Raw genomic sequence first — 20,433 nt, 5'->3', positions numbered from 1 at the left:
ATCTACCTTGGAGTTGAATGGTCCTTCAGAAATGAGTGGAGCACCGTATCTTGAAAGAGAAATCTGGCTACAGCAATAGGACTTCAAATGCCAATAGTAACTATTAACAACCCTCAAATCAGGCTTCAAAGAAGCCAGGTGATTAACACACATACAAGAAGATAGCAAGACCTGGGAAGAGACAAGGACAGCAGAAATCCACATATTTTTCAGAGGAATTTGGGTATGAGCCTGCAATGACTTTTCTAGGAGACACAAGGGCTTTGTTAAAGCATTAGGACTAAAAGAATTCTTCCCCTTGTAACCAAATGACAAGTAAAAGCTGAATTATTTTCAAGATGCAATCTTGCTTAACGATATTTATTGCCATTTTCCACATTTTTCCTAAACTGTATGTTTGGGATAGTATCTTTACGGTCTAGGATATTCTGAGCAGGTTTAGTTCAATCCAGTGAGAACACCAAGTTAATCCTGTGGTTTCGAGGCCTTGTCCTAGAGCTGTGAGCACTTCTGTATGCAGGAGTCAGGCCATAGCAAATGTTAAGTCTGGGGGCAAAGCCTCTCTAGCCCAAAGATATGTCCAGCATACCTAAGTTAAAGGTGAGCAGCACAAAAGAGTCATTAAAAGACAGTTGTTCCCTCCTGTTTGAGGGATTAAAACCCAGATTACTCATTTTACAGAAGAATTAATCTGAGAACCAGACTAACCTAACATTAATGCCAGACTAAATACTGTCTGGAGCATTCTATGGTCATCAACCATCCACATTATGGAGCTGGGCCAGTGGACAGTGAAACCCAAATGGATCACCTCATTGTAAAATTCATCTATACAAAGGAGAGTAAATCATAACAGCCATTATGACATTTGGAAGTAGGAGGGAGAAACCCTCGTGTTCCAGCTCCCAGATGGTTTCTGAAATTTAGCCAGTCAATTACTAACATGAAATGAATGACCTATACTGGCAGAGGTGACCAGAGATGGCAATCTGACAAAATGAGGTAGACAAGACTGGAAAACACCCAAGAGATCAATCCTTTCAGTTGTGCATATGCCACTCTAGATCCCAGTGAAACATGGGTGGAAATTCATTACCTGAGAGGACAAGGATTACACCTGCCAAGCACAGGCTACAAGCCTGGAGCAAGCTGAAGATCCACCAGAACCAAGTAGCTGTTCAACGGGGTTTTACGTATGCCAATTTTGATTTAAATGCCTAATCCTTTCTCAGGATCTATTTCAATGAAAATCACTGTAATAAGCCATTTTGCATTTACGTCTTTAATTTTGTCAGAGAGAGGAAGGACGGGTGACCAAAGAGGTGCAATGAGGGAGTGCTGCTTCTCTACGGGTTCTCAGCAGGGTCAGCAGCACAGGAAGAGTTTCTCCTTTGGACACCCTCATACATGCTTCTTACCTGCAGGTGAGCCACATGGGCAAAATATGTATGATTGCATCTCCCTCTACTGGTTAGCCCCAGTACGCTTTAGAAACTGTCCTGCTCAAATTACAAAAACCTGTTGGCACAGAAGCAGCGGTTCAAACACTGCTGAGGTGTTTATTACAAAAACAAGCTCAGATTAGGATAATGGCTACTAAATGGTATTTTGATAGTCACTGATGTTAGGACAGTATGTACCACTAAGCAAAAACCACTACACACTACAACTTGAGTTACTGACAAATACTGCACATGATCCAATGTCTTTTTAGCACTATACCAATAAAAAAAATAAGCCTGATTTCAGCTGATATCTAAGGTTGTGATTTACAGGCCTCTGATGTCTGCCTGTGCTAAATCCTACACTGCAAAAATAAGTTCTATAAGAGCATATTATCTGAGATACCATTTGTGATAAATGTTCAAACAGTTTTAGTGATGAAGCTGACACCAAAACTATTCCTGAGCTGAGTGCAATATATCAGAATATTTAAAATAATATAAATTATTAATACTGAAAATGCTTGCAGTACTGTTCTTGGAATATTACTGTGATTTAAACACTGTCCTAATTTTTTCTTTTCATTCTCACAGCACCAGGACATCTATGATTTTAAATCCAACAGCTAGTTCTGAAACAGTTCAAGACAGCTTACTAAAACAAAAACCAGAAGTCAAGATTTCTCAATACCTTTTCATAAAAGTCAAAATTTTGAGTTGCCTCAGTCCTTCATTAGTTGTGTTAATTATCTATGGACCACATATTGCTACTATGTTGCTATGTTGAAAAGGTCAAAATATAAGCAACCAGTCCTAGCAAGGCAGAGGGCAGTTCAAATAAACACGCTCAAGTACAGGAGAGAAATTCTATGACTCCTGTTGCAGGCAGCTTAGAAGGACTAAGCTTATCTTAACTCCTGTGACCAAGATCAGGTTCTCATTAGCAGCAAACTGCATCATCGTTCCCTTTCTCTAAAACCTTAGCCCAAGTGAAGGTCTGTTTCACCACACAAGCCTGACATCTGAAAAAGGTGCTTCACTGTCTGACTGGTAAATAGAACAAAACCTATCAACTGAGCTGAAAAAATCCTACAAATACCAATTACACTTCAACGTACAATTAAATCAGTCCTCAATTTCAGCTCTTCCTCTCACTCTCCTTTGCCTCCTAAGAGATGTAACACCTAGATTTCAGTCTATAACAGAACTCTATTTCAGTGATGGTTTTGGTTACCCAAGGGTAGACAGGCCTCTGCACCACAAGGATGATTTCTACCTAGGGCATGATGCCTTCATGTGGGTTTGACTGAACTGAGAGGATAAAGCCTGATTCCCCAGCCCAGACTGACCTACCTTCCCTTTCAGCATCTTTTCATTCATGTTTCGACAGGACTTTGATCAACCTGGTCTAGTGGAAGATGTCCCTGCCCATGGCAGGGGGCTGGAACTGGATGTGTTTTAAGGTCCCTTCCAACCTTAACCATTCTACGATTCCCCAGTTCACCTGCTTGTAGTGCTCCCTGGGGAGCACAAAGGCCTGAATAAACAAGAAGGAATCATAACCCCGTGAGCACCACATACACAAAAGCATTAAGTTATGGAGATAGGGATCTGGAATGGGAATGTATCAGCCCCAAAACATCAAATAAATGGGGAGGTTAATAAAAAGGTAGAAAATGTCATCATTCCCCCATGGCAACAGCCACCTCACCTGTGGGAGATCACTGGAAGGAGAATTTTAACATAGCCCTCTGGACATCATATGCAGGCTTAGCCTTTCTGTCCTCATCTAATGGCTGAGTGAGGTATGACAGAATCACTAGGTAATATTTCTTAATGAAACACACCTGAGAGTGAGCTGGGCATGCCCCAAAGGCCAGCTTAGCAGGCAGCAGACCCATGGTCTGTGCATGGGGCAGCTCACATCTGCCCTACCTCCAGGTTACAGCTCTAGGGTGGTTGAGCTGTCAAATCAACAACTCTACAATTTCTTGGGACATAGCTGAAACAGCCATTCTTCTGCAAAAACTTGTTTTGACAAGCTGTGCTTGTGGACACAAAGCCAGTTCCTGAGAAACCTTGCGACCAGCACAAATGGGTATATCCATGCCGGCAATTCTGCATCAAAAGCTGCACACCAGGGCAGGGGAAACAGGGGCAGAGGATTAATTACATTAAAAGAAAATAATTTTCAAAGGCTTTTCTGACCAACTGCTCTTTTGCTCCATTCTAAGAACAGAGAAAAAGAAAATTAACCCTACATCTCACTGGAGAGAACTGAGGGGAGGCAAGAACAATAAGATGTAGGTATGTATATGTTAGTAGTTAGAGGGAGACTGAAGTGTTCAAAACCTTCCTAACAACCCCTCAGAAGCTACGAGAGTTAATGTCCCTACCTGGAACAATCTCTATGGTGGGTAAGTGACACAATTCTGGGCTTTGAGGTGAAGCTCTGAAGGCTCAAGCTCAGCCACCAGCTGAGGGAGGAGGGCTGGATGCTTATTTATCACTTCACACAAATCCTACTCATGTTGCTTTGTCATTTGGTTGATGTTTTAGCTCCCTCAATAAGAAAATTTCTTACCTTTGATCCACCCCCTGGAGACTTTCTTGGTTTAAGAGGTATTTTCCGCACGATTGGAAAAGATATTCTTTCTAAGCCTATGAAAGCAATCCTGGTGTCTGCCAGGGCTCTGCTTGAGCAGATTTATTAAAGGAAGCCAAATGAAACTTCCCATGACCCAGTACATTTCAAAGAAAGCATCAGGAGCACAGGGCTAATATAGTTTATCTTGGATATTGGATCTATTTTGGCTGTAACAAATAGTTTGGCTTTCTGCCCTATCGGTTTGCCAATGAAAACACAGATCCAAGGTTTTCAGAATGCAGGGTTGTAGCAAGTCTGAAAAATGACACAGTGAAACACATACCAGCTAATAAAGAGCTATTCATGCTATAAATGCCCTCTTGTGCTGCATTCCACATACTATAACAGCTTCTGGAAATATTGGGCCTGTCCACCCTAACATTGATCTCAGAGGCATGTTCTGCAGGGAGTCACATGGATGCTCTCATTACAAGCAACCTCTCTGACTTCTAAGCAGTGTATTATTCATCCCTGACTAAGACACAATACCATCCTATTTTTTTATTATTGGGAATAAGCTGACATTGGGGAAGATAACTTCTGAAACAGGCTAGCAAAACATTTCTTTCTGCTGGAGATGGTAATCCAGCATGATCAGATGTCTGTGAGATTTGCTGAAGATAAGTCTCATTTTTTTCTTTCTCTCCATTGGTACTGGTATTATACACAGTGTTGCTACTGCAACTCAGTACTGCAACATTCCCTTTTCAGGAAATACACACACACACAATTGCTCTCCACAGACAATGTAACCCCAATATTGTGAGGCTGCTTCCAGGAATGCTCCCTCCAAACAACCAGCAATGAGAGGACCTCCAAACTGCTCGACCTCCAAACTCTGCCCACAACCTGGCAAAAGAGCTGGATCTGATGATAGATTGATCTACAATACAGATTCTGTCCTTGGAACTAAGTCAATGACTACAGTAGTGCTATATAAATCAATAAACTAACTCACATTATTTAGCAAAATAGGCTTTTGTAGCTAAAGGCAAAAGATGCAGAAAGAAATATCTGTACACAGAATTCTTCTTGTCCTAAAGAACTCTAAATGGAGGTCTCATTTATCAGTCTGTGGCTGGTTATCTACCTCCTTTAAAAATCAGTGATAAGGAAGTAAGAGGTACTCAGTTCAAGATAGAATCATTGAATCCCAGACTGGTTTGGATTCGAATTGACCTTAAAGCTCACCCAGTTCCAGCCCCCTGCCACAGGCAGGGACACCTTCCCCTAGACCAGGTTGCTCCAAGCCCTGTCTAGCCAGGTCTTGAACACTGCCAGGGATGGGCCACTGTTTGAACACTCAAGGTTAGGAGTGAGGTGGTGTGGAGTCTGTGACTCTAAATGTTCTATTCCCCTTTCTTGGTATTATTCTTGGTATGTAAGTCACTGCTTTGGTGACAGAGGTACCAACTTCCAAAAACATTTTATTACAAGTCCCTTAAACCCAGAATCTAAAGGCCACTCTTGTATTTACTGACTATGGAGACTTTTATATCTTTTTTTTTTTTTTTTACCCTACAGGATGAACAGAGACATCCAGAAAAGGGAGTAATACACAGAGATGACTGAAGGCACAGATTTCTCTGGAAATGTCATTCACAAACTCAACAGCTTTCTTGTTCTTTCCTTTGCCTCAACCTGGAACCTGAACTTTATACACTAAGTAAAGAGCTCCAAAGACTGGGGCTCCTCTAGGATATCAACAGCAGAAGTCTGAGCTGACAGAATCCTGATAGGGACATTTCTCAGCTCATACTCCAGGTCTTTTATAGAAACCATGGAGCTACTCAGAAATTGGGATTTTTTCCTCACTTCTAGACCAAAATTACCGCAGAAGTCTGAATAAAAGTCACAGTTCAGAGGAAAAGCAATAACTGATAGTACAATAAACACTGCAAAACTCAGGTGTAAATTGATTTATTTGAGGAAAGCACAAGGTGCTTTAGTGACAGGACGCATTACTAATGCAGCAACAGCTACTGGTGCTTTATCTGCAACAGAATTTTGTACAGGACCTTGCATCAGCTTCTTTACTATAGGTTTCCCTATATAATAAAATAAATTTCCCTAAATAATAAAATAAAAGGTCTGATTTTTTTAAAAAAAGGGCAGTGTGAAAGCATCCAAATATCCCCAACAGCAAGACTTAATGGAGGTTTCCAGACTGGTAACTAAATGGTTAAGTTAGTAACATGGCAGGAGCTGGATTCCAGTTTTCTATTTCAGTAAGACACTAAATCTTCCAAATAAGCTGATGCTACAAGAAGTGTCACTTACAAAAACATTAAAGAAGAGCAAAGGATTAAGAGGGCCAGACAGGGAAAAAAGGATGCCACAAAAAGAAATATGCCATTTACATCTGAAAGATCAGTTTTAACATTAGCCTAATGCTGATACACTTGAGCTAAGAAAAAAATGACTGCACTTTCTAGAAGGAATTGAAAACAGATACATTGAATTGAATACTGACTTTGGAGCAAAGAATACATGCTTTTTCCACTCAAGAGGTGAAATGCTGATGTAAAACCTTGTTAATAATGATGTATCAACTCATATTGCTACACACTTTTTTTTTAGTCTTTATTTTGTGCATGCAGCTATTTTACCCTACACACAGATGTAAACTCATTTCCCTTCAGTGAACTGCCCCCTCAAAGTTCAGGCAGCATAAAGGTTCAGTTCAACTACAGAAAATGCCTCACTCTCTCCATCTCGTGGGCATAAATGAATGCTGCAGCATGTGTTTGACTACCTCAAGGAATCCTGCCTCAGGAAAACATGAATCATGTGCAACAGTATGTTCATATACAGATACATTTTCTTAACATGCACTTAAAGCTCAAATCATGCGCTTAAATCCCAGTGACTAAATTATCTGTGATAATGAGCTGTCTCTCCAAATGCTTATTAAAACTAGGAGAATATCTTTGTTTTGTTTCTTCCTCCAAATAATCACAGAGTCACAGAATAGTTAGGGTTGGAAAGGACCTTAAGATCATCCAGTTCCAAACCCCCTGCCATTATTTATTAATTCTCCAAATAATAAAAAAATCTCCAAGTAATCATAGCAGGTTGAAGAAGGTGCTCCTGCCTCTCTTCTCTACACCCCACTTGAGCACATAAAAAGGACATGGAGCTGTTGGAGCCAGTCCAGAGGAGGCCACAAGGATGATCAGGGGACTGGAGCACCTCCTGTGTGAAGACAGGCTGAGAAAGTTGGGGCTGTTCAGCCTGGAGAAGAGAAGGCTGCTTGGAGACCTCATAGCAGCCTTCCAGCATCTGGAGAGGGCCTACAGGGAGGCCAGAGCTCCTCTTCATCAGGGACTGTAGTATTAGGACAAGGGGGAATGGGTTAAAACTCAAACAGGGTAGATTTAGGTTAGATATAATGAACACATTATTTCCTGTGAGAGTGGTGAGGCACTGGAACAGGCTGCCCCAAGAAGCTGTGGCTGCCCCATCCCTGGCAGTGCTCAAGGCCAGGCTGGACGGGGCTTGGAGCAACCTGGTCTAGTGGAAGGTGTCCCTGCCTATGGCAGGGGTAGGAACTGGATGAGCTTTAAGGTCCTTTTCAACCCAAACCAGTCTGGGATTCTATGAAAACTGTCATTAAACACACTTAAAGAATCACATACAGTATAGTATTTAAGATGAAAATTAAAGGCACTTACCCACTTGTGATGTCATCAGCTCTAATATTCTTGCCCAGCACATCCCCATCACTCATATAGCCAGTGGCATCCATGGCAATGGCTTCCAGGTCAATTTCATCACTTCCCTTGTCTGAGATGTCCACGTGGCAGACACTGCTGCCGCGAGATGCCAGCTGCCTCCGCAGCGGTGCCGAATACATGTAGCGTCCTGACTCTGTGTTGATGAAGCGGCTGGCATTCCCTCGTGGAGGATACCCATTTCCCATCGATGGAGCATCACCTGCCTGCAGGCGAGGGCTGGATTGCCCAAGTCTCCACGATAAAGGGGTCGGTCGTCCTGTCAAGCTGAGGATGCTGCGGCCGCTGATTTCAGTGGTGACATTGGTGTCAAATGTAGTTTCCAATGTGCTTAAAGAGAGAAATGCACTTAATTGAGTGTGCCCTGCTGTATGGTTTCAGGGGGATTGCAAGACCTTACACCCTGAACATTCACCAAGCTACAGACTGTGAGTAACAGCGCTGACAGAACTTACCTGCCACAACACCTTGAGACAGGTCCATTCTTACAACACTGCTCTTACATAATGCTACTCTTGCACCCAGGCCACCAAGCATTCATCATATATATATTTCCCTGCCCATGGCAGGGGGTTGAAATGAGATGACCTTAAAGTCCTTTCCAAACCTAACTATTCTATGATTCTGTGATTCTATTCTATGAGAGTTCAGCTGAAATATACAGATTGTAGGACAGCTTAGTTGCAGCTAATCCATAGCTGCACCTTCTCATACCCACTGCTTTTCCTTCCCTGTTCAACCAACACAGCGTTACTTTTTATTTTACTGTGGATATTTGCTAAAATAAGCAGCGTTGTACTATTTGCAATATGTTACATACAAACTGTACAGTTTATATGTGTTTACATATTACATATAAAACCCTATGTATCCTTCAGTTAGAGTAATTAAATCATAGTGAGCTGTCACATTAATTGAAAGTTCAAAAGAAAAACAGCATTGGGAGTTCATCTTTGCAAGCTGTGCCTCAATTTTAGATACAAAGCTAAAACACAAAGTGTTTCCCCCCATGAACTCATTTTGGGCTTTAGTCTGCATGGCACTGAGCTCCAAGCAGGACCCCGACCTCACTAGGTGCTAAAGAGCTTATTCTCCCAAGCTTCAACACTGAAAAGATCTAAGTCACAGAATGTTTACATGTAATAACAGTCTTTGTTTATTTTATTTTAAATCTAGATGAAGATTTCCAAATGCTGCTTTACAAAAAAAAAAAGCAGTTCTATACATGGATGACTAATAATATTAGAGAAATTTGTTTGTGCAAAGATTGATCAGGAATTCAAGTTATGCAGTTATGCACTTTATCAAGTGGGTCAAGCATAGTTCACCTGCTTATTTAAACAAAATATTACACATTAAGGGAAGGGGGGTGTAATGCACTGAAGTTGTTAAAGAGTAAGAAAGATTTGAAACTAACTTATATTCAAACATCACTCAACACATTTAACAAGCACTGATCATTCCTCACCTTTGATTCTATAGCAACCTGCTACCATGAATTACTCAGAATACACCTCAGTAAACACTGCACATGACTCAGAATCTGTGCTTTAAAGACCAAAAGCACAAGATCAGTATTATTCACTGTCAGTGGTGATCATTTTTCAAGGATGCGCATCACCCGGACCTAACAGATAAAGTAAGAGCACAATGATTTCCATGATTTTCTTATAAGCAAAGCCATGCCATTACCTGTGAGTGACCTGGGTTCCTCTCAAACTGGACATGGTTTCCTCTAAGTTCTGCCGGAGATCAGCGATGTTTTTCACAGTTCGTAACCGCCGAGTTTCTGGATCCTCTCCTACAGGGAAAATAAGCCATGAGACAGGATGAGGCAGGAAACAGCACACACCTGAGCCATTACCTCTGCCTCAGTCTGGCTCAAACACATTTTTTCCTCTGACTTCCTATTCTTTAACGCTCTAAACTGATGATGATGGACATACCATTCCCCTATGGCCAGCACCTGCTGTTGCTGCAGCCAGGCTGAGAACGAGCTCTGTTCTCTTAACTTTATTTTACAGGCTGCCTTTGCACTAGAGCTTTCTGTGCTGTCATTTCCCCATATGACCCAATTTAAATTCTGGTTAACTTTCAACCTCATTAGAAGATCTGCTCCATCAATACCACCCTTTCCATCTCTTGTATCGATACAATTAACATCAACCCAACACAGCCAATCTCTTCAGTGCTGTATTTTCACTAGATCTTCTTTTTCCCAATTTAAATGAGTATCTTTTCTACCACAAGAGCTTTCCAATAAACTAAATCGTGTTCACTAAGTGCTCTGTGCTGAGTGATGTTATAGGTAAAATGGCAAAACTTTATGCTTGTCGACAACATAACACAGTTATCATTACTTAAATGTGCTACATGACACATAGTTGGGGGATAACTTTTGGTTTCCCCCGCATTTAGAAATCCCATTCTTTAAATACTCTGTTCTAAAACATATTTAGGTACTGTTTTTTAAAAGTAGTTTATATTCATTGAAAAAAAAACCTCAAAGTGCCTCAGCATAATTTATTTTTATAAAATAAAGAATTTAATTAGTGCTTCAGCATAACATATTTACTTGCTCTCAGTTGTGAACTGAGGAATATCTTGGATGCTACCTCAATTAAGCTATATATATAGATAAACCTTCAAAGAGGTTGAAGAGAAGTGGGTTTCTAGGAATGCAAATAACATCCTTTATAAGCTGAAACAGAAAACCTTCAAAAAGCTGCTACAAAGCTTCTGTTGGGCACAGAGAACATGATTTAATTCTAAAGGGTTTATAACTCATGACCAAAGAAAATACTACAGCAAATTTAAAACTTGTAAGATTTTATATCTGCCTTCTCTGCACAAGTGATGCATTCTTAAGGTGCCAGGATATTATTGATCACCCATAGAACTGCTAACTTAGATGTCCATCTATATTATACAAATCAGAAATTGTAAGGACCAGATAAATAATCATACAATCACAGAATGGTTTGGGCTGGAAGGGACTGTAAAGCTTCCTGATGAGGGCAGGGACACCTTCCACTAAACCAGGTTGCTTCAAGCCCTGTCCAACCTGGCCTTGAACACTGCCAGGGATGGGGCAGCCACAGCTTCTCTGGGCACCCTGTGCCAGCTGCTCTTGGAACCTGCTTTAAATTTCGTGTTTCTGAAAGATGACAGATTGGTGGCACAGTAAAACCAAGTCACAGCCTCTTGCCTGCAAAGCAGCAGTAGCACAAACAACTCACCAAAGTGCTGGAGCCCTGACTATGGGGGAACTACCTAGGGAGAGGAAGACAGACTTTAATGTTTACATCATAACTAGCCTTTCTGAGATGAACAACAATGGCTCAACAAAAGCTCAGGTAGTGTCCACATTAGTACTTTTTTTTTTTAAATGGACTCTACTCCTCAGGAAATAATTTCCCTGAGATGCAATTCACTTAGGCCAAATGGTCCAACAACTAAGTTCTGGCTGGAGTGCAAATAACTGCCTCACAAGACCCATTCCTTTAGCCAGCAGGTCTCTGGGACAGAAAGCATTGTCTACACTCATGGATCTACAATTCTTTTAAGTAAAGAACATCAAATATTTATAGGCCTTTAGCCTAACAAAGGTCACAGTGCTCTTTTACAGATCATTACTCTCACAGATATGAAGGCAAATGGTAGATAACTTTCTAAGAGAACATACATGAGACAAACTAAACCAGTTTCTATTGAGATCACTCCTATGCCTAAATTGATACCCAATTTTTACTGAAATGGCATTCAACTGCTTAAATTGTAAGTATACTTATAAGACAGACATTGGATAGTGCCACTAGAACTTAATTGTTAAATTCTCTTCATGAGCAGGCAGCATCATTAAACTATTTAGCTTCCTTTCTTCCTTACCTGTGCTCTCTTTTGGTTTATATGTGCTTTTAAATTAAAAGCATCAATAGCTGCTATGTAAGGAGAGAAGAAATCTGCCCGTTATTTCTTCTAATTCATTTAGGCTGAGGGACCATTCTGTTTTGTATGCTCCTTTTTCCCTAAGATCCTTCTATGTATTGATGCTGTCAGAGGGGTCTGCCTGCATGCAGCTGGGTTCTGCACCTCCACTGTTTGAGACTGTCAACCATCTTCCATTTTTAGATATAAAAACTTACATATTCTACTTGAATAAAAAATTTCAAGGTTTTTATCCCTTTTGCCATTTATTTGCCTTTTAGATATTTAATCAACCTAGGTATAAATTGTACACACAGATATGCTCATTTATACATTCTCCTCACAAATGACTCTGCCTCTTGCCTTTGCCACCAGCATATGTGCACCCAAGTATAAACCCAGCACTGACAGAATATGTAATGCAGTATGAAATTAGTTCAGTTGTGAAACTTTTAGCCACATGATTGTTCCAAGCAGGGCAATCAGTTTCAAAACTCACATTAAACTGGAGGACACCGAGATTGAGTGGATGAAAAAACCTTGCTGATGAGAACTACTCCAAGAGTATGGAGTAAGCAAAGTCATAGACCCTAAAACTGGAATAGAAGGAGGCTTGACTGTGACTAAACCCATATCTTAGATCTTTAGCAGAACAGGGTTGCTAATAATTGTTTTTTTTATATCAGCAAGTTTATAAATTACGCTTAAAATTATTGCTAATCATCATATACTTCTTACAGGAGTATGAGTTTAGATAAATATATGAAGTACTTTGTAATTTAGACTGGTAATATTCTAATTACAATCAGTTTCAGCTTCTGTATGCTGGATAGAGCAAATTGTAGTTGGATTTTTGTCTCCTATTGCTGCAAAGACAACTTCTGAAATTGATTAGATTTTTGTGTGAGTGATACTGAGATTCCTCCAGATATATAAATGAACCAATACATCAAGGAAATTAATGTAATCTCTTCTGTAAGCTCTGAGGCAAAGTTTTAAAAACAAAAAAGAAATGTCAAATGCTTGGGAATATTTAGGATCCTTCAAATAGCTCAATCCTGAAAAGGGGCTGAACACTTCCAAGAAAAACATTAAGTATCCAGCATTCCTAATGATTTCAAGATATTTGGGGGGCACACCACTGTACAGAACTTGAGCATCTATTATTCAGATTATTGAAACATGGTTTCCATTGCTGAAGAGCTGAAAGAAATATCGTAACTCATCACAACTAAAACATTATGAATAAAACCAAATTAAATCCACCCCTAAAGAGGAAGCTCTCGACTTCAAACTTGCTTTAACCCATTATTTAACCAGATCACAGTGAGAAGCTCATGTTGCAAGACATACCTGAGAGGTCTTCCAGAGCAGGCTGGCCAGTTTTGACATAAAGAGCAGAATCAACGGTGACCCCTCCTGTGCTGGCCTCGGCTGTTACATTCCCTTCATTGTCTGTCTGCGATCTGGAAGGCAAAACAAAAGAGATGTGCAGTCACCCTCCATCAGAAGTATCTCAAGTATAACAAGCAGGCAATTGCACCTGCCAGCAGGCACTCTGTCCCTCTCTCCAGAGTAGACCAGCAGACTGATTTTCCATAATTCATTAGTCCCATGTTGAATTACATCCTAGAAATGGAAACAAGCACTCAGCTGTAAGAAATAAAAAATTCAAAGTCAGTAATAGGCTTCACAGCTTGTCAGACAGAGCTAAAGACAACTGGATTTCCATCTAAATTTTAATTCTCAATAACATCAGTTGTGGCTAATCTGAGCTTGCACTGCATGAATATAAAGTGGGTGGTGGGTGATGGCATGTTACATGCCTGCTGGTTTCCCTTCAATAGCTAGCAATGTCACTTACTGTATTTTAAAATAAATAACTGGGTAAAACCAAATTCAAACTGAAATTTCTTATCTGACATCACGGCTGCCAGTTAATGAAAGGCGATGTTTTAAGACCTTATTGTCAGATTTGAGTAATACATCTTGATTCCTTTCTTTTTACTAGTTGCACTGTTTTGCTCCTAGAGCCACATAAACAAGCGGCTGGAAGTTCTCCTGTCCAAAAGTTAAGTGCTGTACAAAAGTGAAGACAAAGCAGGGAATTACTACTGCAGTATTCTTCATTTCAGTTGACACTACAGGAAATGTAGAACAATTTCTTATATCTTTTATTCAACAAAACCAGATCTATACTCAAACTAAGTTGAACACCAAGTAAAATGCTTTTTTTATTGTTTTGGCAGGACATTATAGTGATAAACGTCACAACCCAAAGTACCACGAACACAATTTTTGGAGGATATGAGGGATAAACAATACAGCAATCAGTCTGCAATCATGATTTTCTATTTAATTATGGATTAAAATAGTACCACTGTACTGGCAATTATTAACTCAAAACAAGTATCAAAAATTACCAGTCTTAGATCCCATCTTCAGACCAAAATGTAACAATAATGCTGATGTACGTTGCAAGGGAAATCAAGAGCATAGAATCTCAGAATGGTTTGGGCTGGAAGGGACCTTAAGGATCATCCAGTCCGAACCCCCCTGGCACAGGCAGGGACACCTTCCACTAGACCAGGTTGCTCCAAGCCCCATACAAGCTGGCCTTCAACACTGCCAGGGATGAGGCAGCCACAGGTACTATTAATACAAGTTTTAGTCAGATGAATTTTTCCCAACTGGTTCTTTTTCGTGTGTCAACCAACTGGCATTTTCTTCTATACACACAGGGGTAACACTCAAGGGATCAGAAGAATCAAGAGTCTCTTCCCATTCTGCATTTCTATATAGGTAAGAGCAGCACCAGCTCAAGAAGGTGTTAGTATTCTCATCTTAACTGTTAGTAGGGTTGGATACAACAGTTATTTACACTCCTACCTTCTTACACATCTTAGTCTGATGGCCTTTGCCAATGTTTTTTGTGTAAATCGTAGAACAGTTTGGGTTAGAAGGAACTTTACAGATCATCACAGTCCAACAACGTATAAATTGTCAACTCTTAAAGCAAGAAATTTTTACAGAACTTGGCATGCCAGAGAGGCATTCTTCATCAGGTACTGCAGCCATATAAAGGGTGATGGGTTCAAATTTAAACAGAAGTTCAGGTTAGATATAAAGGAGAATTTCTTTACTGTGAAGGTGGTACATGCCTCATCCCTGGCAGTGTTCAAGGCCAGGCTGGACAGAGGCTTGGGTGTCATGTTCTAGTGTGAGGCATGCCTGCCAAGGGCAGTGGGTTGGAACTAGATGATCTTAAGGTCCTTTCCAACCCAAAACATTCTATGATTCTATGACTCATCTTGCTGTCTCATCACCCCACCAAAAAGAACGGCCAAAATCAATCTCCTTATCCAAGCATCATGTTCAAAACAGGCCATTGAAGAATTTCACCATACCTGTACATGAAGGGAGCTACCGTAGCAGTGTTTGGGTGGCTGTATTGCTGTTGGGGATGAGGTAGCTGAACACTCACAGTATTGCTCCCTGTGGTGTGCGTCATCGCAGCAGCACCATTCACAGCTTGGCTGCTGCTGCTGCTGTTGAGGCCTCCAACACCTTTTCCTTCGGAAGAGGCAAGGCTGGACGAGGAGCTGGAATGCCTGCTGTCCAGCTGAGATTTCTGATGAGAGAGGCCCGAGCTGGCTTTCCCACTGCGGCTTTTCTCACTTTCCTTTGTAGGAGCAGGGGCACTTGAGGACTTCCCTGTGGTGGTTTTAATTCCTGGTTTTGGTATTCCACTGTGAGAAGGGGCAGAGGCCTCCTTCTTGGCACTATTCAGCTTTCCTCCTTTAGGGATAAAGCTTGCGATCTTGGAGGATTTTTTTGGCATCTCTGTTGTCGCTAATGCTGTCTGTTCTTCTTTTGGTTCCTCTTTCAGGTCCAGCTTCTCGGTGATAGATGTTCTCTTTGCAACATCTTTACTTTTATCCTTTTCCTTCTCTTTCTGCTTTTCTTTATCCTTCTCATTACCCTTTGGAGAGCTTTTCTTATTAGTTAGTGCCCTGCTAAAAGTCCTTTGTGCAATTCCCTTGAGTGCAATTTTGGGACTACTGGACACAGATCCTGGGTTGTTCCCATTCTGATTTGCGGCATCTATTTCTTCGTTCTCTTCAAAGCTGAGAAGCGTCTCCAGCCTTTCACAGCTGTTGTTCTGAGACCCTGGGCACTCAAACGTTGTCCCTCCTGCTTTGGAGCCTCCTTTGCTATTGAAGAGTTTTAATTTTTCAAGCATAGATTTCTGACTGTTGGGAGTTGTTTTGGCGATTTCCGAGGTTGGCTTTGGAGGCTCCGGGGTGGGCTGCTTTACAGATAACATGGAAGACGTAGCTGTGTGCTTAGCACTGAGGGACTTACTGCGCCAAGGTTTAATAGCAGAGCTGGGTTGAGGGATGGCTGATGAGTTATTGCAACTAACAGTACTGCTGCAGCTTTGAACGGAGGATGAGACATTTTCATTCATTCCTGTGGGCTGGGAAGCCGGACTGTCTGCAGGCTCTGGAAAAACGACAGAAAACAACCCCAAAAACCAAAACAATAGTACCTGATATTGTAGTCAGCCTGAGATTACTCCTGTATTGAAACAGTAGGAACTTTACACTAGTAATATTACAAATATAGACACATATTAGTATATTCAACATCAGTATCACTTAAAGTAAAAGCTTTCTTTTCCTACCCAGCAAAACAGCAATGAGCTCCTACTATATAATTTACATTTAGTTGCTGTTTCAAGGAAAAAATAAAAAGAATATCCTCCAATTCAAACCAAAATGTGTTCTGCAATGTGTTCTCCTTTATTAAGTTTGTAATACTTTTTTATTAGCAAAACCACAGCACTATTTTGTAACTAAGGGTTCCCTCTGCTTTTGGCAAAATACTTGCTGGCCAAGTTTGATTCTTAGAAAAACCTCAGGCATATAAAAAGAAATGCAGAAGTAAGGAAAAAAATTATAACTGAAGTCCTTTCGGTTATAGGGGAGGGCAGATGAGAACTTCATATGCAAAAGGTGGAAGAAAACTCCATGTACAGAAAGAAAACCAATTCTGTCCTTATGCAATGAACCTAAATTAAGTATTACTACATAATCCAGCTGTAAGAGAAACTAGTGGCAGTCATTTACAGCCTGCCCTCCCTCCCTCAAGAAAGCAATTTTTTTATTCATTTAGTTCCTAGTTCCTTTTAATGTTATTTGTTCTCATTAAGAAATTACTTTGGAGCTTAAAGAGAGCTTGAAAAATCACACTCACCTACCAGTGGCCACTTCTCCTCCGAAGCTTCTCTTTGCAGAATTTCCTTTCTGGAGACGTTACTCTCTCAATTATCACAAATGTGTTTTCTGTTAAACTGCTCATGTTTCCAATTAACTTTTGCCATCTATGTCTGTTTGCCTGCCCAGCAGCCTGCTGGGGATTAACGGCTCTTACCTATATTACCCTGCCCTCCAGCAATAAGGTAAACTGTGTATAGAGCTGCATTTTTTTAATTCAAAAATCAACAGCGGTTGGGAGCGTGCGTTTTCAGCAGCAGGAGCAGCCCTGTGAATCCATCCCTATAATCACAAGTTGCTGCAACCACACAGGGGCTGGTTTACTTCACTTTCAGCTGCTCAGTGAAGATACGGCTCTGTTAACCTCCCTTTCTCTGATCCAAACCAGATCTACTAAAGATTTAAAGCACATACATCTTCCTGACTTAGTGCAGAGTATCAGAGACGCCTTAATCAGAAACTCAGTCATTTCACATCGTTACAGACAAAGCAGGATAGCAGGAATTAATGACACTTTAAAAAAACATTACTGAAGTCAAAAGATTTTACTGGACTCTGTTATTAACCAATAGCTATTATACAGGCTGGTTTTGCTAGTCCTTTTCCTATGGCAAACTACCCACATGGAGCTGGACAGAAGCAAGAGCTGAATTACAGACAGAGAAAGGAATCGTACTTCTTTTAAGCTAGTGCCAGTCTGCTGACTTTCAAGGCCTTACTCCTGCTTTACTCTAGTCCAGAGGGAAAACCAAGCCACCAAATGTCCCAAACAGCAATACCACCTGGTCCTCTGGTTGCTCCATTCAAGCTTGCTCAACACCAGATGGGTTAAACAGGCATAAAGAAGTGATAGTGTAGGAGTTGCAGTGACCCCCAGTGCAAGGGGAAGCAGCAACCCACCATCCCAGCATCCTACCCACAGACAGGAAAGAGGAAGGAAGGTCATAATAACTACATCAGAAGCTGCTGGAAATGTTACCCCTCTGCTTTCAACAGCCGTGCACCATTGCTCTTCCCTTCATACCTCTTGCTGTACACTGCTGCTTTGTTACTATTTTGATTTCCTTAAACCCTCCTACCCATCAAAATGTACTTCCCGTTGCAACAGCGCACCATGCTTCTTCTGTAAACCCAGAACAAGCAAGCCTTTGTCTCAGCCTGCCCTCCAGATCAGACACCCAGCACTGCAACGAGTGTCACAAAAATCCCAATTGTGCATCATGTACAGTTAATTTGTATAGCTTCTTTTAAAGAAATAATAACTGCCCATCCCATAATGAGATACTTCTACAGAAACCGGAGACTCACGGTACTTTCGATACTAAGTTCCTAATCCAAATGCCCTTTGGCCTAATCATGCTAAATAAATCTTGACACAAAGTGTATCCATGCCCATAAATCATCAGAGCTTCCAGTGCTTCATTCATGCCTACGATGAATTTAGAACCGTGTCCAAGGGATAAACCTAATGCACTCATCAATATGGGGAGGGAACCCTTTGCTTTCTAGGAAAAAACTGATTTGCAGGGAGTAAAGGGACTGGGACAATGTAGGGTGACAAACTGGAGGTTACTAGTACTAAAGGATGCAACTACAAAGTAGAAGAGCTGTTTGCACACTTGGTTAGTACAACATATGCAGCAACACAAACCCAGCTCAGGATGAAGCAGTGTTCAGTCTGAGCATACAGCCAACTCAACAGTCTTGGAAAAGAAATTAAGAGTTCTTCCCAGACAGGTTCTTAACAAGAGTTTGGAAAAAAATAAAACACAGGCAACGTGTTATTGGTATGGACCAAGCCATCCTGCATTCACCAGAGCCTATGCAGAGTCCTCGTATGAGCTGTGACCTGCAGGCTGAGGCACACATCTGAGATAAGAGTTACCCAAGTACTAGGTTGTGGTCTGTAACCCCGCTGTCGTGTCTGACTCCATCTCGAACACTGAACTAGCCGTTAACACTGCACATCTGCTGTAGGAGCAGAAACCAGAGGCAGCCCACATCAAAACAAGGTTCCTACCAGCTCTACAATGTTTTCCTGAAAGTCAGTGGCAGGTGTTGGTTCATTTGGGGCATCAACTTCATCCCAAGAGCCCTGATGAGTGCTCCAGTCCACAGACCTTTTGGGGAAAAGCTTTGCTTGGATCAAGTGAAACAGTTTGTTTTCCAAATCTAAAAGAATTGCTCAAAATTTATTTCCCAGAGAAATTGAGAGGTTTTTAATTTCTTCTTTCTTTGACCATTTTCAGTTTGTTGTTTTTAGTTCTGTTTGGTCACTACATGGAACACACTTGTTTCAGGTTGTGATTTTCAAGCAGCATTTGCTTTGTGCCCAACTCCCCCACATACACCCTCCTGTTTGGAACTTAACCATGCTTCCCTTGCCAGCAGCACAGGATGAGGACAATGAAACTCCATTTACAATTGCTCCTTATTTACAGACATGTCAGAGAAATCAGAATTAGGACAACAACAATATCAGCATACCATAAAGGAAAAGAATACGCTGCAACATTAATGTAGCTTTCAGAGTCTCTACCACGTGTTATCCAGGAGGTGAATTCTGGAAACATTGGATGCTACACATCCAAAATGAATGGAAAAATATTTACAAACTCTTAAATACATGTTAAGCATCTATGCTTTGGAAAATGAAAGAAGGTATTTTCTTACACAAGCACAGTGGATTTTGATTCATACTTGGGTCAAATACAGTGAAACTGGAAATTCAGAGTCCACAGGTTTTTGTTACTTGGCACCATGCAAAGTTAATGCAAGAAATAAAAGGTTCACTGTAAAACATGCTCAGGAAAAACAGCCTCAGCTTAAGAAAACCTGGGTCTGTAAGATTCTCCTTTCCTTTATTACAAACAAGGTTGCTGGCTCTTTTAGTCCTCAGACAAAACTTGGTAAATGACGCAAGTTCTGCTGCCAGAATGTAGATTCAAATGCGAGGTTTACTAATGAAGCAGTAACATGAACACGAATAACACACCAGCATGCAAAGGGGAAAGTTTTATTTAGCATAGCATAGGCCCTTCTTTCATGAAAAGGAGGGCAGGTTTCATGCATCTGATTAATAAGCTTATTATTTCCCATGTGTTCCTTTGTGAGGGAGATATTTCTTCAGTAATCTGCATTAACTAAAACTGACTATAAAAGAAATGTTTTAAAACCCAAGCTACAGACTACAATAAATAACAATCACTTCCCTCTTTTTAATGTCAATTCTTGGCCTGAAATCTATTTTGTTCCTAGCATTCCTGTTAAAAAAGATGTTGGTGGTCTAGTTCCAATGCCAATGCACGCTGTAGCATGGGTAAATCTGATTTCAGCTGCTTCTGCGAAGTCTTCACTGCATCTGCAAACCTACCCATTTATAATGAAAAAAAAAACCAAAAAAA

The 20,433-nt window shown here is 40.8% G+C and overlaps 1 protein-coding gene across 2 annotated transcripts in view; it reads right to left on the bottom strand.

Moving 5' to 3' along the window:
- Nucleotides 1-20,433, bottom strand: part of NAV2 (neuron navigator 2) — a 219,988-nt gene that overhangs the window by 95,946 nt on the left and 103,609 nt on the right. For both annotated transcript variants that reach the window (XM_061355051.1, XM_061355052.1), the window contains 4 exons: nt 15,158-16,256; nt 13,104-13,216; nt 9,516-9,624; nt 7,764-8,153 (listed from right to left, as the gene is read on the bottom strand). In XM_061355051.1, coding sequence (XP_061211035.1) covers nt 7,764-8,153; nt 9,516-9,624; nt 13,104-13,216; nt 15,158-16,256 — 1,711 coding nt within the window. The remainder of the gene's footprint in view (nt 1-7,763; nt 8,154-9,515; nt 9,625-13,103; nt 13,217-15,157; nt 16,257-20,433) is intronic.

Source organism: Neopsephotus bourkii, unplaced genomic scaffold, assembly GCF_033783945.1.
Source record: "Neopsephotus bourkii isolate Nb327-2 ecotype Australia unplaced genomic scaffold, CSIRO-AGI_Nbou_v1 NB_768, whole genome shotgun sequence".
NCBI classification, from domain to species: domain Eukaryota; kingdom Metazoa; phylum Chordata; class Aves; order Psittaciformes; family Psittacidae; genus Neopsephotus; species Neopsephotus bourkii.
Note: the sequence above shows the minus strand (reverse complement) of the source record. Positions and strands in the feature narration are given on the sequence as shown.